This window comes from Phascolarctos cinereus, unplaced genomic scaffold (genome assembly GCF_003287225.1).
Source record: "Phascolarctos cinereus isolate Bilbo 61053 unplaced genomic scaffold, phaCin_HiC Scaffold_4;HRSCAF=312, whole genome shotgun sequence".
In the NCBI taxonomy this organism is placed as follows: Eukaryota; Metazoa; Chordata; class Mammalia; order Diprotodontia; family Phascolarctidae; genus Phascolarctos; species Phascolarctos cinereus.
The window spans coordinates 449057617-449078748 of record NW_027555847.1 but is presented as its reverse complement, the minus strand read 5'-3'; the positions used below and the strand labels follow the sequence as shown (position 1 = coordinate 449078748).

The 21132-nt window shown below is 38.6% G+C and overlaps 1 protein-coding gene across 2 annotated transcripts in view; it reads right to left on the bottom strand.

Moving 5' to 3' along the window:
- ZNF704 (zinc finger protein 704) overlaps positions 1 to 21132 on the bottom strand; it is a 349579-nt gene that overhangs the window by 31877 nt on the left and 296570 nt on the right. For both annotated transcript variants that reach the window (XM_020976198.2, XM_020976199.2), the window contains exons 5-7: positions 12201 to 12301; positions 9789 to 10056; positions 8726 to 8830 (exon numbers count right to left, since the gene is read on the bottom strand). In XM_020976198.2, coding sequence (XP_020831857.1) covers positions 8726 to 8830; positions 9789 to 10056; positions 12201 to 12301 — 474 coding nt within the window. The remainder of the gene's footprint in view (positions 1 to 8725; positions 8831 to 9788; positions 10057 to 12200; positions 12302 to 21132) is intronic.

Here is a 21132-nt window from a genome sequence, read left to right as displayed (position 1 = left end):
ATCAGTAAGCATCTGTTCTCTCTCAGAGGGACTAATAACATTTCCCAAAGGATATTTTATTCATGTAACAGTTCTTTGTTAGATTGCCCCTTACTCTCCTTTGTGTACTCTGTGATCCAGGGACACTGATTGGCCTTCCTGTTCCTTGGAACAACAAGGGCAGTCCATCTTCTAACTCTAAGCTTTTTATTGGCAGTCCCCCCAAGTCTGGAACTCTCTCCCTCTTCACTTCTGCCTCCTGGCTTTGCTGGCTTCCTTGAAGCCTCAGCTGAAGTCCCATCTTCCACAAAAATCCTTTTCCAGTTCTCCTTAATCTTAGTACCCTTGGCTCTAAGACAAGCCCAATTCATCCTGTATATATCTCATTTGTATATCTTTTGTGCATGTTGCTTCCTCCATTAGACTATGAACTCCTTGAGAACAGGGACTTTGGTTTTGTTTTTCTTTTTTAACTTTCTTTGTATCCCAGGGCTTGGCATAGTGCCTACCAAATAACAGGTGCTTAATAAATGCTAGCTGACTGACTTCTTGTGGAAACTTACTAAGTCCACCTCTCCTCTTCACTTTTAACTGCCCAATTCTTTCTTTAGGCCACACCATATTGCAAAATAATGTAAATAACTTATTTAGTGTACTCTTAATGAGGTACCCTTATTAATCTTTAACTATCAATTCTGAAATAGTGTCTACATTGAAATCTTTAAAAATCATTATCAAAGACCTAATCAGTTTCTAAAGAGAAAGGCTCCCAATTAACTCAGGAATGGCTCCTTTCCCCCAAAAGTGATTAGGGTAAAGATAATAAAAAGAAAAGGAAAAAATGTTTGATTAATTCAATTAGCAGAAGCACCTTGCTTTACATTTACAATGCTTTTGACCAGCTGAAAAGTAGAATTCTTAGAGGGACTGGCTATAGAGGGATTCTCTTGAATTTTGTCTTTCATTTGGGAATACTATTAATTTTGAGTGGAAATGGCTTATGCCATAAAGACTTACAAAGTATTGGGGGAAACCTTGCCCCTTTTGAATTTCTCTCTCTAGCAAAACAGCTTATAATTAAGTTAATTTATACATTTATCTCTGGTAAGTTTATGTCCAAAATACAGAGTACAGAAGTTTTTCTTCATATTCTATAATTTCAATGTGTTCTCCAGTAACATCAGAAGCATATGATCTTCTTTAGGGTGTGGAGTTTATTAATACTAATATAGAAAGCCAATGAAGTACCCTTGGCTCTAATACCATCAATTGTAGTTAATGTATGCATCTGTCTTAGCTTCCTGACAGACTGAAGGCCCTATAGTTAGTCTGTATTTCCTCCAGGGCTTAGAATACTACACACCAGGCAACTAATAATGAACATATTATACTATATTTTTGCACCTTGTAGCCTCTGATAGTCTTTAATATGGATGAAAAAAGTCATAGGCCATTTAGTGTAATGGAAAAAGCAGTGATCCAGACGTCAGAAGGCCTGACTTTGAGTGCTGACTCTCTCAATTACTAGCCATGTCACCTGTGGGCTTTGAGTCTCAGTTTCCTTGCCTGTACAATGAAGATTAAAATTACTGATACTATCTAATTTCATGGGGTTGTCAGAAAAAACCTTCACTAAATTCACATTTATAGACCATTATTAAGAATAACTTATTTAAATTATACTTTGTGCCATGGTTGCTATATGAGCAAAAATTATTTTATTAGATTTGAATTTTATCAAAATGTTATAGTATTTAATATCAAAATATTAAAATGTTCTTGTTTTTGAAATGTCAATACTTATCGCAAGAGCATCTTTCTGCATAGCTTTTCTTTATAGGCATAGAATGAATTCCTTCCTAACCTCTTAGAATCTCTAGCTTCCTTCAGGATTCGGCAGCTTCTCCTAACTTCTCTAGATTGTTAACACGTTCTCCTTCCTCAAAGATCATGCATCGCATGATCTGTTTACATGCTGTTTCCCCCAGGTGAATACATGCATCTGGAGATCAGACAGTGTTGATGGTTTTGTCTCCATCCTCTCAGGGCTTTGCACAAAGTAGGCACTTAATATTTGCTGAACTAAACTGGAATTAAAAATGCAGCCACACAGTTTTCCTCAGCTCTAGATAACCATGGTTGCTGCAAACATTTATTTGCAAGTTAGCTCTGTCTTTTACTACATGAAGGTGGTGAGATCTTAAATGACAATACCGTTTCTGGTTTGTTTTCCCCATGTTTCTTGGGGATATTGTTCATATGGTCTGTCTTAGGAATCTGTAGCTGCTTCAAGTAGGACATACCTTTCTTTCTTTATGGCTGCCTGAAACTATCTTGGGTTTGGAGTACAGCAATGTCAGCCTGAATCAATGACCCGTGTGAAGATTGGTGCTCCTTGTCTATCTTAGTTCAATGGGCTTAGTCTGAAGTTGCCGATTTCAGGAATTCAGGTTCAAGGTTGTTCTTGGTTATCTGGGATCTTTGCTTGTTGTAACCCTGAGTGCTATGAATTTAGATGAAGATGGAGAAAAATCCTCTTTGCCTCACCTGGAAGTTGATTTATAGGTATCAGTGGTTCCATTAAGAAGGTGGGAGAATTTCTTCTCCAACCCAATTCTTATCCAATAGATGTGGAATGAAGCCCTGCCTGTATATTCATCATGCATTGTTCTGAAGCTTCCTTTAAGAGGTCAGATGTGAACATTAATTAGCTGTCTTATTTTGAGAGTGACATTCTGAATCCCTAAAGCCTCCTTCTATTTTACTTTGTTTTTATGCTCTTTTACCAAATGATACCAAATCTATTGGTTAGTATACTCTTGATCTAGTCATAAGGAAGCAGAGTAAGGAATAGAAATAATTAAAAGAAAAAAAAAGGGTGATTAGGGAAAACATTTTCCTGAAACATGTAATTAATATCTTTTTTCCCTCCCAGAATATAGAAGATGGAAATGTCTTTCTTTTTTATATTTATAAGTATGTAAATCACCTTTATCTGCTTTAGTATCTCTGGGAAGAAATCTTATCCAGGGAACTCATTAGGGCCAAATATTTTGGAATTGTCCTTTTTCCCTTGTTCTTCAAACCCCTGGATTTCCTAGACAGGGATTATTCTTATCTAATGAGCGTGGGGAAAAATATTTACCCATTTAATACTAGGTCTTCAAAAATATGGGAGAAAAAAATGTTTAAGCAGTGGAGTAATAATTCTGAATACTTACTTTTTAAGTACAAAGAACATTTCATAAAATGGAGACTGCTACACTTTTTAGTTTAGACACAGCCACAGACATCGTTAATGCTAGCTCATTATAATTCATAATTTTCCTAGCTACCTTTTGAAAACTAGATTACACTCATTTAGAAGAATTAGAATTGACTTGCATAGGGAAATTATATGTTCTTAGTTTCAGTCTGGCTAGCATTATTCTAGGCACTCCAACTGTCAGAGGGGTTCTACCCAGAAAATTTTTGGAATACTGCTGACATCCAACAGAGGAAAGCAGCCTTTTAAAGAGTCCTTCACTTGCCACACTGCACAGGGCCTTTTTTTACTAGCCAATGATACAATGGAAAGAGTCTGTAAGGAGCCTATAGTAAGCAACTGAGTGGTGACAGTACTTGGCAGTGTACAGACCATTACAGTACTCAGACCTCTTCCTCTCTAGAACAAAACAAAAACCTTTAGAAATATCCAGTTTTTTAAAAAGTACGTGTTAATGAAGGCTTGGCCAGAGTGACTTCTGAGATGATCCACATTATAGGCTGGGTCAGACCAGGCAAAAACAGTTTCAGCATCCTGTGGCTGAAGAACAAGTTGGTAATTCTGTCAGAGTTTGCACCAAGGAGTCCTGTTCTTCTTCTTTCTTTGTTCCTCCCCTTCCCTTTCCCCATCTTAATACTTATTAAATGTTTCCTTTTTTTTTTTTTTGCTTTTTGGTGAGGCAGTCAGGGTTAAGTGACTTGCCCAGGGTCATACAGCTAGTAAGTGTCAAGTATCTGAGGTTGGATTTGAACTCAGGTCCTCCTGACTACAAGGCCAGAGCTCTATCCACTGTGCCACCTAGCTGCCCCAAATGTTTCCTTTTAACAGTTAGTTAAATGACCAAATATGTGACAAGCCACTGAAAATGCAAATATTGAGATAAAGGTAGGAATCCAGTCTTTTTTCTGTTTATGAAAATTATTAAATTCTTTACTAAATAGCCAAAATATAACAAAAGCTATCCTGCAGGCATCCCATTGTTTCCTAAGAGAACACTGAGTGTAAGGCAGATTTAACAATAACAACAACAAAAATACACTGTTAAGACTGGGTTATGTCTCTATCAGAATGACTAGTTTATCCTTCAGCTTGAAGAATGTTAGCCAGTCACAATTTGATCTGCCGAACACCAAAACTTAAGATTTTCTTTGTACCATGTCTAGTCACAAAAGCCAGATAACAAGCACCAAGATAAGATTATGATTGGACAGAAATCTGTACCTGTGCTATGACATCTCCACGATGAACCTGCTTTTACTTTAGGCTAGCAGCATGGCTCAGTCTACTGAAAATGCCTCCCAAGTCAAAACCTCAGACACTGTTTAGGTCCCCCAAACACTGAAGACAGTCTATACATATCTCTATACTCTGTTCCTGTCTCTGATATACCAAGTATATATTGATGGAGTTGTTTATAAAAATGACAGCATAAGGCACAGAGGCCTTTTCATGACTACCTGAAAAGCCAAAATGGATTGAATGTTCACCTCCACTGGGAACGATCTGTCAATGTGACAGGGGATCAATGTTCTTGCTTGCAGTCAACTAATACCGACATGCCTAATCTGTTCCCCTCTCCCTTCTATATTTGGTGGTGCTGCTAATTGCATTCTAGGATCCACAGTGCTATTGGCTATCACTACTAGTCAACAAAACAGGAAACATTCATGATGACTTTAGGTCTATTGCATTGTTTGGAAATCAAATTCCAGGAGCATTTTACACTTGGTGAGCGAGGCTGAGACAAGGTTGCTGAAAACGCTGCCACAGGATGCCTTTTGCTTTGAGCTATTCCTCGATGGAATTTAATAAATATTCATTGATGGAAAGCAGTATAATTGATTCAGCCACTTTCATTTTTATCAGCTCTGCAGGATACCATAGCCCTCACAGAAAACCTCTGGGAGTTGCCAAAGGTTGACAGTAAGAAGCTTTTGAAGGGATCTTGGAGAAGGGAGCGAGAAGGAAAAAGCAAGTTAATATCTATTATCATAAGCCACTTACTAAAGCCTTATTGGAAATTAAATACAACCATTGGTATCAACAGTGTACAGGTCTATACATGATATGATAAGCTATGAAAAGGTCCAATATATTTCAAAATGAAATGGTTTCAAATCAAGGAAGCAATCATTTAGTATGTCAAATCATATGCTTTTAATGTAATATTTACATTTGAACATCCATGTAGTAATTTATTTTCAACCTGTCAAATAGTATAGATTTCCTAGAACTTAGAAGGAAAATAATGATTTCAAAATTTTTTTGTCCATCCAGAACGTTATACCTATGGAGCTATCATTTCAAAAATCTATCTTTTAGGCAGCTCTAGTGGTTTCAGCTTAATCACATTCACTATGCAAACTGCAACTTTGTCTGACATTAATTTTCAATTTAGAGACTGCTGTGTTCCATGCTCCAGCCATGTAACACCATCAGTAGAAATACTGGTATCAAAAAGATGAGTCTTTGTTTCTGTGTGAAATTAGGTATCATTAGAGGAACTTCACAGTTTCCTGAAGGCAATCCATCCTATTATCCTCTTCTTTTCAATCTAGGTCTCAAATTGTTGTGCATTTGTATTGTCTTTCCTAGACATATATCCTGATGGACAATCTCAAGATCCTGAGTGATCCATTCAATTCCATTTCATAACTGGGGCAACAGACGTTTTTTCATCTACTTGTTTTTTCCTATGTGGACAGTCAGGCCAAACTCTTTTAAGAAATACTGAATTTCTCTGTACTGTTCCAGGGCTTGATGTAACCAGCACAATGTCATTTGCAAAGAGCATTTGGAGGTCCTCACCAGCTACAGCCCCTCCATACCTCTCCAGTCTTACACCTTAACACCTCTTACATACTTTGTGATCCAGTGACACTTCCCTCCTTGCTGTTCTTCAAACAAAACACTCCATCCCTCTGCTCTAGGCTTTTTTTTTTTGGCTACACACTGGGGCTAAGTGACTTGCTCAGGTCACACAGGTAGTAAGTGTTATGCGTCTGAGGCCGGATTTGAACTCAGGTCCTCCTGACTCCAGAGCCAGTGCTCTATCCACTGTGCCACCTAGCTGCCTTATGCTCCAGGCATTTTCCACTGGTTGTCCCCTATGCATGGAATACTCTCCTTCTTCCTTTCTGCCTCCTGATTTCCCTGGCTTCCTTCAAGTCCCAGCTAAAATCCCACCTTCTGCCTTTTCTAATCTCTTTTAATTCTAGTGTCTTTTGTTTGTTGATTATTTCCAACTTATTCTGTATATAGCCTGTTGTTACATGTTGTCTCCCTGATTAGACTGTGAGCTCCTTGGAAGCAGGGATTGGCTCTGTATCTCCAGAGCTTAGTACAGTGCCTGGAACATAGCAGGTGCTAATAAATGTTTGTTCATTGACCACAAGGAATCTCTTTTTCAACTGTGCTGGATTTCCTCTAGGATTGAATTTATTAAGCATTAAATATGTGCCAAGCACCTAGAAAAACTTAGACAGTCTTTGCTTTCAAAGAGCCTACATTCAAATTTAAGGAGGCAGGACATAGCAAAAGAAAAGTTCAGGGTGGATGGAAAAGCCCTGAAGTCCTAACTGTACAGCAGCAGGTCAGACAGCAAAGCCCAAGGGCCACTGGGTTTCATTAGTAGATCAGAAGACAGTGCTGGGTGTCTGCTTAGCACAGGGGCAGGGCAGAGAATGAGGTCTGGTAGTCCTCACTGGGAGGAACAGAGTTGGTGATTCCTATCTTATCCAAGCCATATAAAGAGTCAAGAAGCCCTGGCCAGGTTCTGGACACCCTGGCTACAGGACATGGCCAAAGAGGAAGGCAAGTGGGGAGAGCATTCCTGGTGATGGCAAACACTTTGGGTGAGATACACTGATCTCCTTTTACCTCACCTGATATTTATGAGCAAAGAGTCGGTGAACAAAGTTTATTTCTGTTGCCATGTGTTTCAAGGGATTTTGAATGGTTTTGATGTTTGGATGGGAGACAAATTATTAGAAAAGAGCCTTCAAGGAAGCATTTCACTCTACTGAATCAAGTGATTTTTCATAATCAATAAACAACAAATGCAGCAGGATCTTGTGCTCTCAACTTCTTTCAGTCAATTATGAGACGGCAAAGATCAGGTCCATTTTATAGAATCTGGTATAGAAAGCTGGTTCTCTAATAATAACCTTATTGAGGATGCCCTTGATGTGTGCTAATGATTCTCAGGAACATTTGGTATAGGTGAGAAAGTAAGCATATAGTGTGGGAGTTGCTGATATCCTCTCTCTCTCTCTCTGTACTAATATAAGGTCTAAGATTTCCCCCCACTTTTGGTATCTTCCTGCCTTTCAGTTACTTTGTGAATTGATGCCTCAGAGGCCAAGAAATTCCCTCACAATAATACTGCCACTAGCATAGCTCTCCTCTTGGCCTAACCTGTTTTTTTTTCCTGTCTTTGTTCTCTTTAGTGACATTTCTACATCTTCTATAAGTCCTTTTGGGGCTGTGATGTTGGGGACCAAGTGATGTGACTTACTGCTTTTGATGGTGAAGACAGAAAGGTGATTGATGAAATTCTCATGGTGGGCCAAGAAAAGAAGCTATTTGGGGTGATTTTGGTGTGCTTTTGGTGGAGAACAAGCCCCATAAAACTAGAGCCAATATCCAAATAACTGAAGTCTCTATCACTACTACATCCTGCTTCTGTATGAGGCTTAATTCCTCATCTATTTCCTTGCTGACTTAGTTCCTCAACTATTTCCTTGTTCTATTCAAGTACATGAATCGCTGCTGTTCTTGCTTCTACTTCCATGGATCTTCACTCAACTTCTCTATACCAGCTTTTATATCCCCTCTGGTTCCTCAGATTACACATACGAATATGCATCCTTAATGTACAGAACTACTTTACTTCACCTGCTCCCTCCCTACTCACTTCTCCCTATCCTTCTAAATATGGCATAATGTTCCAAAGAGTCATTCCAGTCATTGGTCTTACTGGTTCATCTCACCAAATATCAGGGATAACCTAGAGATAAAATCTGCTATCTTCTGTTAGGATCTCATGCTCACCTTGCTACTTTATAGTAGAAAGTTGAATTTTGAGTCATAGGACCAAAGTTCTGTTATTTCCTACTTGTATGATGTTGGGCAAGTAGCTTAAGCACCATGGGCCCAAGTTTCCTCATGTATCAAATGAACTAAATGGCCTATAATTATCCTTCCAGCTCCACACCTATGGTCCTAATATATTTGAGCCCTGAGATTCCTGGTTCTTTTGTTAATATTTTGTACACTGTGAACTCTGTGACTCTTTACTGGTATTTCTATGCTGCAGCTATTTTCTGTTGTATCCAGTTTGATAGAAATCAGCAGTCAGTTTTCCTCCCTTTTCCTTCCTTTTCAATTTAAAGACTTTTTAATTAAGTTGCAATTTATTTGTACTCCAACTTCAGAATCTGTCCTTCATTAGATTTCTTGTGGTTACACCCTCCCACTTACTGGAATGCCTGTGAAGGTAACTGGTGGAGACTGCCAAGAGATGCTAAAGCTGCTGCCATTCGGAGAGAATTTTGTGGATCCTGGAATGTTCACCGGGGGAGTAGCCTGTCAAGAGCAAAAACAGAGAAAGTTACAAAGGAAAAGTCTTCTTCACAGAGAAAAGCTGTCACTACCAATTTAGAGCCCTCAGAGATAAAGTCAGAACTATATTAATATCTTAAACTAATTATCTGCTAGGGAGGGGGTAAACACAGCAAAAGGGAGTAGGTGCAAAGAATTCTTTTTCCATGCCTACTTAACAGCTCTAGGGGATAAAAGGAGACATTGTTCAATTGTCGGTTTCTAAAAAGAACAAAAAAATAAAGTACCTGGTAAAAATTTCAGGATTTTCTGTCTAGACTATAATCATGAAAAAAAAAGCAGAGATGTTAAAATTTCCACTTTAAACAAGCACAAATAATTTGTGTCAAGTTATATTATTCTTTCTCCCTAAACAATAAAAAACCCCCACAAAACCAAAAACCATAGGGAAGGAAGTTGATTGTTCCACAGGATTTAATGATCAACTTTGAGCTACTGTTCTTCCAGAAAGCACTATAATCAAGCAAGACAAAACAATGGGCTGAATAAGAGTTAATCGAAAGGAGAGACTGAACCACCCCCTCAAGCTTCTCCCTCTGACCTCATAAATACCCAAGATTCCATCCAGCCAAAGGGGCCCTTCCTAGGGTACTTACTGCCCATTTCAAAGACTATATTTGAAGTCATACATTTGAGTGGCAGGGAGATACCATCTGTCATTCCTGCTTCCTTCTCCACTGATACCTTAATTTAGCAACAAGCAGTTAAGGAAAAATTCTGGGAGGAACTGTTCTCTAAGGATCCTGGAGAAAACTCCTAAGATGTGTCTTTTGTTGTGGTTGTTTAAAGAAAAGGAGCTAAAGAATCTTAGTTATTAAACTGTAGTATGTAAAGATAACCATGACCTAAAATGCTGCCATTTTGTAAATGCCAGATTATAATGTAACTGTGTGGAGCCAAGGCCTTGGGTAAGCATTCTCACCTGGTAAGCATGGTCAGTGTGTACGAGGTAGAGGGTAGTAGGAGCTGATTGGCTCAGAGGCGTCATCAGTTTCGGCTCCGTTTTGGCACATGGAGTTTCAGTACGGCTGGAATCCAAGGTGGGGAATGTTGGAGGAGACACCAAGGATTGAGAGGGAGAAACTGGGGAAAGGTTGCTGAGCCCGTCAGCTACTGAGTCTGTATTGAGTTTGATCTCTGTGTAGTAAAAATCTTCTTCTCCATCACTGTAGTCTGAGTCACCTATGCGTCTAGAGGAAAAGCAAAAACTAACTTTACCAGCGATTCATGTTTATAGGGTGCTTTTAAGGTTTTTACTTTACAAAAACTCTCTGTGAGTTGGGTGAAGTAATTATGTAGTTGGCAAAGAGCAAGTCTTCAGGTCAGGAAGACCTGAATCTTAAATCTTCCTCTGATATTTACTAGCCGTGTGACACTAAGCAGGTCACAATTTCTTTTTAACTGCAGTTTCTTCATCTGTTAGAAGGGAATAATAACCTTCACAATGACAAATAATAATAAATAGTTAATCACTTAAGTTAATTTGTAAATTAAAATTATCTTGAATAATCTAAAATATTTTAAAATCCATATTTTAAATTATTATTAAACATTTATAATAATAAAGCATAATAGAACAGAATAATATATAATTTATAATAATTTTGTTGTTGTTCAGTTGTTTTAGTCATGTCCAACTCTTTGTGACCCATTTGGAATTTTCTTGGCAAAGATACTAGAGTGGTTTGCCATTTCCTTCTCCAGCTCATTTTACAGATGAAGAAACTGAACAACAGCATTAAATAACTTGCCTAGGGTCACACAGCTAGTAAGTACGCGAGGCTGAATTTGAACTCAGGTTATCCTGACTCCAAGACTGTTGTTCTGTCCACTGCACCACCCACCTGCTCTAATATATAAGTAAACAAACAAATAAACCCTTACCTTGCAGGGTTGTTTATGAGGCTCAAATTGGGCAAGTACTTTGCAAAGCTTAAAGCACTTTACAAATGTCAGTTATTATTGTTATTATAACCATTCTCCCCCTTCTCTCCCTTATCCCTCCTCCCCTCCACTTCACAGATGAGAAAACCAAGGTTTACAAGTAATTAAGTGCCTTCTTTTTGGTCACAAAGCTAATATGGTCAGATTAAGGACTGGAACCCAGGACTCTCAACTCCCCAGCCAGTACTGACTCTACAAAGTACTATGTTGCCTTTTGTAACAACATATCAACTCACATATCTATAGCCCTTTATAATTTACAAACACTTTTCCCACAATTAGTCCTGTAGGGTAGATGGTACAAATTTTGTAATACCCATTTTAAAGATGAGGAAACTAAGCATCAGAGAGTTGAAATGACTTACCTGGGTTACAAAGCTTTAATAACACCATGTTGTCTCTTCCTTATATTTACATTTCCTTAAATGCAAATCTGTATGCAGTGAATTTTCTCTCTCTTTCAATTTCTGAACAATACTGCAGACCATTCTACCAAGTGCCTAACAAAAATCCTTGTGCTCAGGACTATTGCTTTGATTTCTATAACATTCATTAATTTTTTTTATTAACTACTTTAAGTCGCACTGTTTTGAAAATTTCTTTTATCCTCTCAAAACCGTACTCTACTACTGATAGGGTGATATTTCACATTGTAAGCTATCAGTTATTTATTCTTATTTATCCAAATGATTACAATAACAATGACTGACTGACAGATTCATTCATTCACATTATAGTTAAAATACTTAAATTAATACCTTGTTTAGGCAACTAGGAACTAACATTAATATGCTCTTTGGTAAAAAGAAAAATCTATGAAAAGAATCTGTGAACAAACTATGTTAATAACAGTTAACATTTCTGTATGTTTTTAAGGTTTACAAAGCACTTTACCTACATTGTCTCATTTGATGCCCTCAACAGGTCTATGAGGAAAGTGCTATTATTCTCCCTATTTTCAGTAAAAAAACTGAAAATGAAAGAGATTAGACAATTTGCCTAAATTCACACAGCTAGTGAATGTGTCTGAGACAAGATTTGAACTCTTATCTTCCTGATTGCAAGTTAGCATCAACAACAAATGTTTCTGTGCTTATTATGTGTTCAACACTACTAAACTTTGAGGCTACAAAAAGAAAGGCAAAAATAGTCCTTGCCCTAAAGGAATGTACATCCTAATGAAGGAACACTGGGATTTTACCATTGTACCATGTAGGTGAAATGAATCATTAACTATCATTATTATAATCTTCTTGCACCTGAAAAACTTTATATAAGTATTTGTTATTCTTGGATGGGCTAGATAGTGTGTGTGTGTGTGTGTGTGTGTGTAAAATAGGTGGTTTTCTGTGACTCTTCTTTGCATGCATTACATAAAGGGGTGTCTTACCCAAGATGAATGGTTCTGATGTGTTTCTGGATTCCAGCAGCTGTGCTCAGTACCTTCCCACAGTTTTTCCAAAGGCATTTGAACATTACCTTCATGGAGTTCTATAATGTGAAGAGAAAATTGCATTTAAAATTCAAACCAGTTTAATATGTTCTGTGTTTTCAGATTTCCTTTCTTTCACTAAAAAACAAATAAACAAACACCTACAGCCTTTCCATCTTTATTATTGTAGTATACAGAACATTGGTATGAATGTGCCAGAAAGATGTCTGTGGAACTATCGCTTTTTTAAAAAAATTTATTTTTAATTTTCAACATTCACTTCCACAATATTTTGAGTTCCAAATTTTCTCCCCATCTTGCCCTCCCTCCATCCCAAGACAGCGTGCATTCTGAATACCTCTTCCCCTAATTTGCTCTCCTTTGTATCACCGTCCCCCTCTTATCCCCTTCCCCTTCTATTTTCCTGTAGGGCAGGATAGATTTCTATACCCCACTGCCTATATATCTTACTTCCCAGTCGCATGTGAAAACAATTTTTAGCATTTGTTTTAAAACTTTGGGTTCCAAATTTTCTCCCTTCCTCTCTCCCCACCCACCCTCATTGAGAAGGCAAGCAACTCGATACAGGTTATACATGTGTAGTCATGCAACACACTTCCACAGTAATCATGTTGTGAAAAACTAACTATATTTCCCTTCATCCTATCCCGCCTCCCGTCTTTCTATTCTCTCTTTTGACCCTGTCCCTCTTCAGAAGTGTTTGCTTCTGATTACCCCTTCCCCCAATCTGCCCTCCCTTCTATCATCCCTCTGCTCTCTTATCCCCTTCCCCACTATTCTCCTGTAGGGTAAGATAGATTTCCATACCCAGTTGAGTGTATATGTTATTCCCTCCTCAAGCCAAATATGATGAGAATAAGATTTGCTCATTCCCTCTCATCTTCCCCCACTTCCCCTACACTGTAAAAGCTTTTTCTTGCTTGTTTTATGTGAGATAATTTGCCCCATTCTACCTCTCCCTTTCTCCTTCTTTCAGTATAATCCTCTATCACCACTTAATTTTATTCTCCAGATATCACTCCTTCATCTTCAACTCATCCTGTGCCCTCTATCTATACATACAATTTTTTTCTCTCTAACTACCCTAATTCTGACAAAAGTCTCATGAGCTACAAATATCTTTCCATGTGAATGTAAACAGTTCAACTTTAACAAGTCCCTTATGATTTCTCTTTCCTGTTTATCTTTTTATGTTTCTCTTGAGTCTCGTATTTGAAAGTCAAATTTTTTATTCAGCTCTGGTCTTTTCATCAAGAATGCTTGAAAGTCCTCTATTTCACTGAATGTCCATTTTTCCCCCCTGAAGCATTATATTCAGTTTTGCTCAGTAGGTGATTTTTGGTTGTAATTCTATCTCCTTTGACCTCTGGAATATTATATTCTAAGCCCTCAGGTCCCTTAATGTAGAAGCTGCTAAATCTTGTGTAATCCTGATTGTGTTTCCAGAATATTTGAATTGTTTCTTTCTGGCTGCTTGCAATATTTTCTCCTTGACCTGGGAACTCTGGAATTTGGAAAACTCCTAGGAGTTTTCCTTTGGGGATCTTTTTTCAGGAGGTGATTGGTGGATTCTTTCCATTTCTATTTTACCTTCTGGTTCTAGAATATCGGGGCAGTTTTTCTTGATAATTTCTTGAAAGATGATATCTGGGCTCTTTTTTTCATCATGGCTTTCAGATTGTCCAATAATTTTAAAATTCTCTCTCCTGGATCTATTTTCCAGGTCAGTTGTTTTTCCAACATTGTCTTCTTTTTTTTATTCTTTTGGTTTTGTTTTACAATGTCTTGATTTCTCATAAAGTCATTAGCTTCCATTTGCTCCACTCTAATTTTTAAGGAAGTATTTTCTTCAGTGAACTTTTGGACTTCCTTTTCCATCTGGCCAATTCTGCTTTTTAAGGCGATCTTCCCCTCATTGGCTTTTTGGACTTCTTTTGCCATTTGGGTTAGTCTATTTTTAAGGTGTTATTTTCTTCAGTATGTTTTGGGGTCTCCTTTAACAAACTATTGACTTTTCATGATTTCCTTGCATCACTCTCATTTCTCTTTCCAGTTTTTCCCCTACTTCTTTTACTTGCTTCTCAAAACTTTTTTGAGCTCTTCCATGGTCTGGGACCAATTCATACTTTTCTTGGAGGCTTCAGATGTAGGAACTTTGACTTTGTTGTCTTCTTCTGGTTGTATGTTTTGATCTCCTTTGTTACCAAAGAAAGATTCTATGGTCTGACTTTTTTTGTGAGGCTTAGTCATGATCCCAGCCAATTACTTGAGTTTTAAACTCTTTGTTACGGTAGGGGTCTGCTTCCAGTGTGTAGAATGTACTGTCCCAAGCTGCAGGGTTTTGTGCAGCTGTTTCCAGAGATACTTCTAGGGACCTGTAAATTATCAATTCTTCCAATGTAGTACAATCAAAGGCGAGGTACTTACTCCTTTCCTGGCCTGTGCTCTTGTCTATGAGTGACCACAAGCACTCTTTTCTGCCTTGGAACTGTGAGGAGGATTTTCTCTTCACTGCCACTACAAGCTCCTCCTTACCTCAGGATCGCCACCCAGAACTGCCACCCAGATCCAAGCACAGGCAAAGCAAGAGAATCTTGCCTCAGCACCAGCAAAGAGATCCCTGCAATCCCACTCTGATCAGCCCCTCGATTCCCCCTCCTTCTGTAGGCTGAGAGCTCTGGAAGCAGGTGCTGTTCCGGGGCTGTGCCAGGACTGGGGCTTGACAGTGTTTCTCTCTCACTAAAGTTTGACAGACCTTTCCTACTGACCTTCTAAGTTGTCTTTGCGTTTGTGAGTTGAGAAGTCTGGAAACTACCACTGCTGCCCATGATTCAGTCTCTTGAGGCCTGCTCCAGGTTTGCTGAGTCCTGGTCTTTGCCTGAGTGCCCATGCTGAACTGCGCTCCTCTCCCAGCCCAGTGCAATAGACCTTTCCAATCAACCATCCACGTTGTCTTGGGCTGGAAATTTGTTTCACTCTGTCTTTTTGTGGGTTCTGCTACCCTAGAATTTGTTTAGAACTATTTTTTACAGGTATTTGGAGGGGTCTGGGAGAAAGCTCAAGCAAGTCATTGCTTTTACTCTGCCATCTTGGCTTCACCCCCCCCCATTCTTTTTTTTTAAACAAAATTTTATTGATGCCTTTTTAAAATATGGCAGAGTCATTCCTGATTCTATTCTCCCCTTTCTCCTCCCTGGACCTCCTGCTGTACCTTCCCTTATAACAAGGGAAAAAACAGTTAAGCAAAACACCTGAAAAAGTAACTAAGTAAGAAATATGTGCACCCTTCTGCATGAGCAGTCCCCTCCTCTCTGCCAAGAGGATCATGGCATCCTGGAAGCAGACCTGGAAGGGAACATGGAGAGGTCAACTAGTCTAGTAGTATCAAACTCAAACAGAAAGAGCTTCCTACCCACTAAAAAATGCCTTAAAAAATGACAAATTAACATGATCTATGTTGTATTGTGTTTTCATTTATTTTGTTAAACATTTCCTAATTACATTTTAATCTGGTTCCTTGCCTTACTCTTTTACTGCTGGGTTGTGTGAGAACTCTAATCTAACCCATCCCTCCATTTTACAGGGGAAGAAGGCATGTTTCATATCTGTCCATTGAGGCCCTTACTCATTTAAAAGCATCATTCTATGCAAACACCTCCATACACTGAGTGTTCCTGTGATCTTGGACACTTCCCCAAATGCCCTGATCACTGAACTTGGAATCAAAAGATCTGAATATAAGTCCTGCTACTTAATAGCTCTATGACTTTTGGCAAATTGCTTAATTCCAGTAAACTGGAAATAGTTACATATACACTACCCACCTTACAGGGTTCTGTGAGGATCAAGTGAGATAACGTTAGTCAGCTAGTCAATAAGCATTAAGTGCTTACTGTGTGCCAGGCACTGTGCTAAGCCCTAATCTGATGATGTGATTCTAGGTCTATAAGATACTGTATAATATAAATTATTATAAGTGAGGTCAGCTGTGTAGTGGCCTTGGGGTCAGGAAGATCTGGCTTCCAGTTCTGCCTGTGGTATGATATGATTCTATGTCTATAAAATACGATGTGAATATAAGTTATTTAAGTGGGGTTGGTAATTTAATGGCCTTTGAGCCAGGAAAATCTGGCTTCAAGTCTTGCCTCCTAGACAGACTGTGGGATCCTGGGCAAGTCATTTAACCTTTTGGTGGCCTAGGCAAATCCTTAAGACTATAAATTGCAGTGTAGCTGCCCATCAGCACTGGTAGTTTCCTCTTAGTGAGCCCCCTACACCAATTACATCACAGGCCTGGACCCAAGAGAGTTGGGTTAATAACACTTAAATTGCTTATATCATCACATCATGGATAGAAATGTGAGCTGTATAAAAAGAAATAACCAATGACTCCTGGTAGAACATTCCTGTGCATGTTTCCTGAAGTGAAATCTCACTGATGATAGGCCATGCAATGGAGATTCTTCTCTCAATTGGTTATACTTCTTGTGAAAAATAGTTCATTAGATGGAACAAGGACTCAAAGAAAGAAAAAGTTTTCTTGATTGAAAATAAAAATAAAAACAGTAAAGACAGGAACTTCCATCTCCATTAGAATGTCCCAAAGGTTTACGAAATGATAAAAGATAAAAGTCTTTGGAGACTCACACAGCTGAGGTTGGCTGCACTGTCCTGGAAATGCTTGCTTTGGGCCCTGCTGGCTGAGGACAATGTGCAGAAACACGGCTTCAATCTGCCAAAGGAGATTAGTTATGTCTGAAGCAACACACCATTCATAAAGGGCTTTGCAAGACTAGTGGCCCACTCTTTTCAAGAGGCCCTATTCTGGAAGCTGGCACACTCACAGTACAGTAATGTAGCTGTTCCTTAGCCCTCTCAAAGCTTCAATGCATTACAAACAGCTTGTTGACTAATCCCCCTGAAATGTGCTACCATTTAGCTACAAGAGCCACTAAAGCTGGGAGTTGTTAAAGGTAGCTGTGGGACAAAGACATGATTAGGTGATTTCAAAGTACGAGATTCTTACGAGTCTGTTTATTGTGAGAAGAGATTCTGGAATCCCGAGGTTCCTTGGCCTCCTCAAACTGCTAATCTGAATACATGGAAGATCATGGGAGCCAATAGAAAAAGGAAGGTTAAAATCCTCCCCTTGTGGGCTTTGAAAAAGAAGCCTATTTTTAGCTTACTTTTTTAATTCAAAGTACAGTATGAAACTTTGCACATCAACATTAATTAATGAATTATCACACCCTGATGGTTTCTACTCATTTTCCAGATGGTAAAACTATAATAGAGGAAATATGTCTTGCCCCAAGGAGTTGATGATTCAATTAGAACTCACAGGTACCAGATATCCAACCTGTTGTCAGATGATGGAGCCATACTTAAAAAAAAATCATAGAAACAGGAGTTGGAAGGTCACTCAGTGATTAATTAATCCCATTCCCTCCATTTTTTATAGGTGAAGAAAATAATAATGCATCGGCACAGTCCATTTTCAAAATGTGCTCAAGGATGTTTCCTCATTGGACCCTCACAACTACCTTAGAGGTTATTTTATAGGTTTTATGGATGAGGAAACTAAGATGCAGAGACAAGCAATTGTTTATTCAAAGTCTTATGAATAAGACACAGCAAGGATGCAAAATAGACAGAAATGCTTTCTTAGGTAAAACAGCTTCATATGCATGAGACTTTCGTTTGGGGCCTAATGCTGCCAACTGCCAAATGTGATGACAAGGTGGGTATGCTCCTCTGTGCCAGGAAAAAAAGGATAATTTATAAGAACAGCTGTCTCTTGCCCTTATAATATCTTAAGTCATCTCAGGGCTTCAGCTGGCATGAAGAGAAATGTACATTTCTCATAAGGGAACATGACTAATATTTTTTCTCTTGGTGCTGCTCCTTAGTATTCAGCCAAATAAAAAAAGATGCATTCACATTAAAACTTCCAAAGAAATAGACCACAGGACTCTTCTCACTTATTCCCCTTACTGGTGAAAACCTCAGTTACAACCTCTCCTCCCCTCATTTTTGTTTTGGTGACTGGGTCTCCCTATGTTGTTTAGGCCGGAAGTGCAAAGGTCATTCCTGGGCCCAATAGCAATACTGATGGCCATGGAAGCTTTGTCCTGCTTCATTTCTGGCTTGGGCTAGTTTGCCATACAAAATGGGCTTGGTGGCCCTCCACTCCTGGGTGCTAATGGGCACACTCGTTGGCTTTTGCTGTACTGCAGCTTGGAACTCCTGAACTCAAGCAACCCACCAGCCTCTGTCTCCCCAGCAGTAGAAACTAGAGGCATGTGTGCCACCATATCTAGCTTATAACTATTTGTATGTTGTTGTTATTATTGTTCAGTTGTGTCTGACTCCTCATGACCCCATTTGGAGTTTTCTTGGCAAATATGCTGGAATGGTTTGCCATTTCCTTCTCCAGCTCATTTTGCAGATGAGGAAACTGAGGAAAACATCATTAAGTGGACTTGCCCAGGGTCACACAACTAGTAAGTATCTGAGGCCAAATTTGAACTCAGGTCTTCCTTACTCCAGGCACAGGGCTCTATCTATTTCACTACCTACCTGCCACTAACAATTTATATATATAGCCCCAAAACAAATAGGGTGGTCTTCACTTGCTATACAAGTTAGAGCCTGCCCTAGGTCAAACAGAAATCTTCTAAGGGCTTACAAAAATGCAATCATGGAATGTCAGAGCTAGAAGGGCTTTTCTCAGAGAACATTTGAGTATAATATATTTGTTGTACAAATAAAGAAACTGAGGACCTAGGAAGGTAAGTGACTTTCTTAGGCTGTCACAATGAGTTGATACCAAAGCTGAGACTAGGACCCATGTCTCTTGACTTCTTCTATTTTAGGTTTTCAGGAAACATGATAATTTGCTTGCTGGTCCTAGAGACCTGAAAGAATCCTTATTCTTTTCATGGGACAAGTTGATAGCACTTTAGAAAACCTGTTCATAAATTTTAAAATATGTGGAGTGTTAGATAATACATTTGTCTGGTTAATTTAGTCAAACCACTTGCATGTAAAAATGACCACTTTCTGGTGCAGCTACCTGCAGGCTGCTTTGTCAGATATTTTCACGTTTCAAGTTAATGCTTGATATTTTGTAAATTAGCTGCTTTGTGAACCATCCACAGCAAACCCAAATCTCAGGTTGGTTTCCTCTTTGTAAAAGAATGCTCCTTACCACTTAGGTTGTGCATACTATAAGAATGCAAGATGATTTTTATCATTAGAAAGTCTACTGCTGAAAAATGTGCACAAGATTGAGAAATTACTTTTGGATACTTTGTAATCATCACATCCCTCTCTCAGCACAAATAACGGAAAGACATTCTGTTTATACAGCTACACAGTAGTCCTTCTGATTTCCAAAGGAATCATAAAAGCAATCTTTAAAAAAAAAACACCCATTAATATTGAGGTTGGAAAAAAATCTATTTTTAAAGGGTATCTAAAAATATTAGTTGAAATTCTAGTGTGAGGAGAACAAAACCTGTCTAAGTTGTTAAGTCCTTTCATAAAAAATGGAGAAAGTCTATTTTTGCTTTATCCTGAAGTTAGCACTTTTTTTGAAAGTCCTTTCACATTGATCTTAATTTTCCACATCACCATCAGTAAGGTGACTTTTAAAAATTCTGTGACCCTGGGCAAGTCACTTAACTCTGTTTGCCTCAATTTCCTCATCTGTAAAATGAGCTGGAGAAGGAAATGGCAAACCATTCCAGTATCTTTGCTGGGAAAACCCCAAGTGCGGTCATGAAGAATCTTGGTTGAAAAGAGTAAACAACATCATCTTACAGTGAAACAAAGCTTGTTACTTCCTCAAATAAGTTTGGGGCATAAAAGTCATCTTCAATTTGATTTTTATAATCTTGCTAACTTTGGGATAATAGGCTTTCCACAAAAAAGTCTTGTTTTGGGACTCTCATTTTTAAGTGAAAGCATGGATTTACTACATCTGTTACTTGGGAGTACAGGCTTGCTTAAATTTCACTAAGCTACAGCCACCTACAGATGGCTCAAACATAGCCTGGGTCTGCAGATAAACTAGTGGCTGTTTGTTATGCTGAAATAAATCAAGCTGGGGAAAGGAAGAACAGGAAGGACTGGCTAAATAAACAGCTATCAAATTTCAGCATGGGCCATGGTGGCCAAAACAAACCAAGTTGGCAGCATCCAAATGCCCAGGTTCACGACTGCTGTTCCCTGGCTGCTTAATCCTTGGCTAGTTAGTCATACTTTCAGAGATGTTGGGAAAAATGAAGCCGATTATCCAATGCATGAAGCAATCTCTGAAAATGTAGTTTAATGAAAAGCCCTTTTATCTTAATGCAAAACACCAAGTCTGTAATGAAGTCAATAAAACTGCTGAACCTGCAACAGAGAGAAGTACTGAAGGAAAGGGCTCCATATATCTGTCTATAGCATCCTCAGTAACCTCCATGATTGGTCACATGAGATTGGCTTAATAATCTATGTTAAAAAAAAACAACACAACTAAAAGATGAAACAAATCTAAGGTCAAGACTGTCACGTGGGTAGCATTTAATAGCAAACATCTATATAAGCACCTTATGGTTTACAAAACACCTTATAAAAATCTATTCTCGGAATACCTTTGGGAAGTAGGTGCTTTTATTATCCCCATGTCTACAGATTAGGAAACTGAGGCAGACAGGCTGAATAACTTGTCCAGGGTCACACAGCTGTTAAGTGTCTGAGGCTGGATTTGAAATAGGTTTTCCTGAACTTAGGTCCAGCATTCTACTCACTGCACCACCTCACTGCCTTATGACATATAGTTGGATGGGCAATCCACTTAGTTAGAATATCAGTTTATAGA